Consider the following 6,000-nt stretch of genomic DNA (forward strand, 5'->3'; position numbering starts at 1 on the left):
CTCTTTATTGAGCCCCTATAATGTACAGAAGTTATAAGACAGGATGTATATGTTTTGCTGTTAAAATGTGTAATCAAACACACCAGAGACATACAGTGATACCTTGAGAGTACAGTCCCGACTGGGTCAGCATGACTTCAGGGCTTACTCACACAGCCACTGAGAGTAGTCAGGAAGAATAGTTTTGTTAATGGTGCAGTGACTATTATAGAATGTTAAATGATAAACCTGAGCATATTATCAGATAGTAGTTTTCAGAGTTTAAGGTATGGATTTACCATCTATAAACAGCTATGCTTTTCTCCTCTATAAGGATTTAAAGTTTAAATAATTACCATTATGCCTAACTGGGTGTGAAGACATACATAATGTTACTTAATTTTTCTTCTGAAATCAAACCAATTTCTTTTCCTAAAGTTAGTTACCAATAAATCTCTCCAGCACATCCTTTTAAAAAATATTTTTCTGAGATCTGTACAAACAGGATTAGCTTTTTCTTAAGCTATTCCCCCATTTTGCTGTTTTTGTTAATTAAGTTCAGAAAAGACTACAGCTTTATAAATTCTTCCCTCCAGTAAGTAATGACCAGCCCTACTGTCAGCTCCCTCCCAACCCACATACACACTAAGAGAAGCCTGATGGAGCCTTTTTCTTTTACAGGAAACTCAGCTCTATATTTATTTGAGTGCTATGACACAAGAACTGAAAGCTGGCACACTAAGCCCAGCATGCTGACTCAGCGCTGCAGCCATGGCATGGTGGAAGCCAATGGCCTGATCTATGTTTGTGGCGGAAGTTTAGGGAACAATGTTTCTGGGCGAGTGCTGAATTCCTGTGAGGTTTATGATCCTGCCACAGAAACGTATGTATCAATTAAAATTCTTATTTTAGGGGCACCTGGGTGGCTCAGTGGGTTAAAGCCTCTGCCTTCGGCTCAGGTCATGATCCCAGGGTCCTGGGATCGAGCCCCGAATTGGGCTCTCTGCTCAGTGGGGAGCCCGCTTCCTCCTCTATCTCTACCTGCCTCTCTGCTTACTAGTGATCTCTGTCAAATAAATAAATAAAATCTTTAAAAAAAATTAAATTAAATTTTTATTTTAAAATCATGTGGGACTATGGGGCGCCTGGGTGGCTCAGTTGGTTGAGCGACTGCCTTCGGCTCAAGTCATGATCCTAGAGTCCTGGGATCGAGTCCCGCATCGGGCTCCCAGCTCCACGGGGAGTCTGCTTCTCCCTCTGACCTTCTCCTCGCTCATGCTCTCTCTCACTGTCTCTCTCTTCTCTCAAATAAATAAATAAAATGTTTAAAAAAAAAAAATCATGTGGGACTAGACCTGTTCTTAACTCAGTGAAAGTCTGCTGTGTATAATTTGTCTTTCAAGTAACTTCTTTCTTTCTTTAGATGTAAGTGTTTGGAAACTTATGTGTAGGAGTGTGTGGGAATAACCTTATGCATAACTTATTAAAACTATACTGTGCATAAACCCAAAAAGCCTTATTTCACAGTTAATTGTATTTTATAAGCTCAGAGGAAGAAGATGGCAAAAAGCAGAAGGACCCCAACAGAAGAATTTAGCTCTTGTATTAAAAATGTGTACACACTTTTGAAGGAGCTACGTTCAGGACATGTTTATGTTCTGGACCCTTCCTCTGTACTTTAAGAAATGGCTTGACCTTAATATACCCTTTGGGTTTTGTTTTTTTTTTTTAAGATTTTATTTATTTATTTGACAGACAGAGATCACAAATAGGCAAAGAGGCAGGCAGAGAGAGAGAGGGAAGCAGGCTCCCTGCTGAGCAGAAAGCCCGACGTGGGACTCGATCCCAGGACCCTGAGATCATGACGTGAGCCGAAGGCAGACGCTTTACCGACTGAGCCACCCAGGCACCCCTCAATCTCATTATTTATAGTAGTGGCCATGAACATAACAACATGCTAATAAGTTATTAAATTTGACAGAATGACAGTACTTTTGTTACTTATGAATAGTAACAGATACTACTAATTTGCTAGAGCCCAATGTTAAATTTGTGTTTGATTCATACATAAATACTAATTAAAACCACATGTAATGGGTGCCTGGATGACTCAGTTGTTCAAGCAACTGCCTTTGGCTCAGGTCATGGTCCTAGAGTCCTAGGATCGAGTCCTGCATCGCCTACCTGCTCAGCAGGGTGTCTGCTTCTCCCTCTGACCCTCCCCCTCATACTCTCTCTCTCTCAAATAAATAAAATCTTAAAAAAAAAAATACATGACAGTATTAGCATTTTATATTCTCTTAAGTATCCTCCCTTTCTTTTTTGTTAACCATTTTAACAAGTTACTGTGAACTAGGAAATGGATTTCTTCCAATGTGTTAGTCTCCAGATATTCTCTATTTCTCATATTCTGTTGGAGTCGAAAGGAATAAAATCCCCGTTTACCTCACCTATAAATAAATTACCCAAAACCATATTAAACTTTTGTCTTCTAGCCTTTCAGATATGTGTTTGTGTGTGGGTGTGAACACATGTGAGTACTAAATGAGCACTAAACTGGGATAACAGACCTTTCTTATAAAGTAGTTTGCGTACTTCCCGCGAACAAATATTCTAAAAACTTCCTCTCATTTTTTCAGATGGACTGAGCTGTGTCCAATGATTGAGGCCAGGAAGAATCATGGACTGGTATTTGTAAAAGACAAGATATTTGCTGTAGGTGGTCAGAATGGCTTAGGTATGTGACATTAAATCACTGTTCAACTTTCCCAATGAGTTTGCTGATACCTCCTTCTCTTAAATCTTTGAAACATTTCCTAAAATCTAAATACAGGCATTTATCACGTACATTATTATGTTTATAGTTTCTGAGAGCTAATATATTTTATGAAACATTACAGTATATTTAACATCCCTCTGATGGCCATCAGTCATTGTGACAGTCTCAGCTTCACACATTTCCAAACACCCCCTGGGTAATAATGTCATACTAGCTAAAGAACTATTAAGTGACAGAAACATTTGAGTTTTTACAAACTTTTAAATACAACTTTTATGAGTTGTATACAGGCCTTAAATGACAAAGTTTCCTTACCACTTTTAAACATTGCATGAAAATATCAATATTACTATTTTTAAATTAGTAAATTTGATTTTTATTTTCTTAAATAATTTGTAGTAAAAAATCTGAAATCATTTCTTTAAATAATGGAGAATCTGGACGGAATATATAGTCCACAAACCTCATTTTAGTACCTTTAAGCATTACAAAGTATAATAAAGAAATACTTTCTTCCCTTCTCTTGTCTCTGGCCATTGCTGTTTTCCATAAACTGCTAAAAGATAAATGGCAGAAGGAGTAAAAACTTTTGAATAATTATAGTCAAAGTTAATCAGAAGGAAAATCCACTGGTTTGTTTACCTTCCCAGAACAGATAGAACATTTATAATTTTATAAAATAAACATACATATTTAGAATTCAAGTAAAAATTAAGTTAAATTTTTATTGTGTTAAAGTAAAAATAAGAATAGATGATAGCTATATGGGTATTCATTTTAAGATTCATAACTGTTGCATATTTGAAAATGTTCATAATAAAATGTTGGGAAGATCCAAAGAATTAATACCTTAAGAGATCTTAGAACTGTTAATATAGTTGTTCATGTTATTTTATTCTTTTGAAGGTGGTCTGGACAACGTGGAATATTATGATATTAAGTTAAACGAATGGAAGATGGTCTCACCAATGCCATGGAAGGGTGTAACAGTGAAGTGTGCAGCAGTTGGCTCTATAGTTTATGTCTTGGCTGGTTTTCAAGGTGTGGGTCGATTAGGACACATCCTTGAATATAATACCGAGACAGACAAATGGGTCGCCAACTCCAAAGTCCGAGCTTTTCCAGTAACAAGTTGTTTAATATGTGTTGTTGATACTTGTGGAGCAAATGAAGAAACACTTGAAACATGAAAAGTGAATGGACTTCAAGATTTATCGGAGACTCAAAAATATGGCCACCAGTGCTTTGTTCCAAGAGTTTGGTTACAAAGTTTTAGTTTGGTGTTTTGTTTTTTTAAAGGAAATTGCAAGTAAAGTAAGATCGCTATGAAATAGATGTTTCTTTTATATGAATTTCCTTAATTCAAAGACCTTATTTTAGCTGGCCACTTAACCAAGACATATCTAGCAAGAAAACTTGAAAAATCATAAGCATTTGATGAAAATATGAATTCTTGAATGAATTTTACATTTGAAACTATGATTATGGCAGAGTGGGGGATTGGCTCATCAGTGAAGCAGTCTCATCTTAGCTCTAGATTCTATTTTCATACATCATAGAAGTGCTATGTAGTTAGGTCTGTTTGTTTCTGTTCAGTCAAGAACTAAGAAATAGTATGAATTGTAAGTCAAATCAGGCAACTCTGATGAAGCATCTTAGTCTCACCTAATTTTGCTTGTCTTCATTTGTTCCATATAGTGCCAAATTTATTTCATTTTAAAAGCAAGCAAGAGTGAGTCAAGGTATACACCTGTTCTCTTACAGAACTTCATAAACACATTTTGGGCTTAAATGTACCCCAGTCCTCATGAAATATATTCAGTCCAATTAAATATATTCCATCTTTCAAACACAAAATGTCAAGCTTAGCACCCTCATTAATTTATAGTACTATTTTGCCCAGTGGTTTAAAAAATGATTATGCCTTTTCAGTCCTCACTGTTAAATAAAATAAAATCATAGTAAGAATGATTAGCAAAAGATAAAGCTATTTATAGCTAACTTCTAGGTTACTAGAATAGCACTGATAGTTATACAGTATCAATGTTGACTTTGAACTTCTTATGGATTAAAAAGATACATGATTTCTTTTCCTTAGTAGGACACATCAGATTTGACCCAGTTATCTCCTAAAAGTTTTGTAATAATTTGAGTTAAATGTTTGTCATCTCGTATTAATTGCTTTTATCTGGTCAATAAATCTTTCACAAACCCAACTACTCATTTCTTTCCTAGTAATGTTTTGCCCTTTTACATTACAGAATGTATGGAATGAGCCATGTAAAGCTGTCACCATCAGTGTTTTTATCCAATAAGATTAAATATTTTTTAACTTAAAATAGACTGCTAAGTTTTATTCATCCTTCATTTCAAATGTGTTAGGCAGTGGTTGTTTTTAAAATTTGTGAAGCTGTATTTCTATTTTAATTTTCATTGCTTTATTTGTATGGGGTTATAATCTTAAATCCTAAAAATGTTTAAATGACAAAGATTATAAATATAAAGTATAATGATAGGGGCGCCTGCATTGCACAGTCAGGTTAAGCATCCGACTGTTGGTTTCAGCTAAGGTCGTGATCTCAGGGTTGTAAGATCAGCCCTGTGTGGAGCTCCTCTGCTGCCTAAGACTCTCTCTCCCTTTCCCTTTACCCCTTTCCCCTGTGCTTGCACATATGCACTCTCTAGAAAATAAATCTTTTTAAAAAGCATAATGATATATTTTTATTTAGAGTTTTTTATGCATGTTACAGCTTTATTGAAATGTAAATCACATTATACAATTCACCCATTTAAAGTGTGTATCATTCAGTGGTCTTTAATACATTCACAGAGTTGTGCAATCATCATCACAATTTTGGAACATTCCCATCACCACAGAAGTAAAGTCCATACTCTTAGCAGTCACTCCCCGTTTTCCCCTGTATTAATTTCTTGTGGCCCCTGTAATGAATCGCCACAAAGTTGGTGATTTAAAACAACAGAAACTTATTCTTTCACAACTCAGAAAGTCAGAAGTCCTAAATCATGGTGTCAGCAGGGTTGCCTCCTGGAGTTCTGAGGCAAAAACTGCCAACCTGCCCCCTAGCTTCTGGTGGTTGCTGGCGGTCCTTGACATTCATTGACTTACAACTGTGCCACTTCACTCACTGCCTCTGGCTTCACATGTCCTTCTTTCCTCTGTTTCCCTTGTGTCTTGATATGTTGTGATAAGAACAGCAGTCACTGGATTTAGCTAACCCTCC

At 36.1% G+C, this 6,000-nt stretch overlaps 1 protein-coding gene across 4 annotated transcripts in view; it reads left to right on the forward strand.

The window, feature by feature from the left end:
- The window catches only part of KLHL7 (kelch like family member 7), a 65,805-nt gene extending 60,708 nt beyond the window's left edge, over positions 1–5,097 (forward strand). For all 4 annotated transcript variants that reach the window (XM_047694764.1, XM_047694762.1, XM_047694761.1 and 1 more), the window contains 3 exons: positions 661–862; positions 2,619–2,716; positions 3,665–5,097. In XM_047694764.1, coding sequence (XP_047550720.1) covers positions 661–862; positions 2,619–2,716; positions 3,665–3,948 — 584 coding nt within the window. In that variant the 3' untranslated portion in view covers positions 3,949–5,097. The remainder of the gene's footprint in view (positions 1–660; positions 863–2,618; positions 2,717–3,664) is intronic.
- The last annotated feature ends 903 nt before the right edge of the window (positions 5,098–6,000 follow it).

Source organism: Lutra lutra, chromosome 11 (assembly GCF_902655055.1).
Source record: "Lutra lutra chromosome 11, mLutLut1.2, whole genome shotgun sequence".
NCBI lineage: Eukaryota > Metazoa > Chordata > Mammalia > Carnivora > Mustelidae > Lutra > Lutra lutra.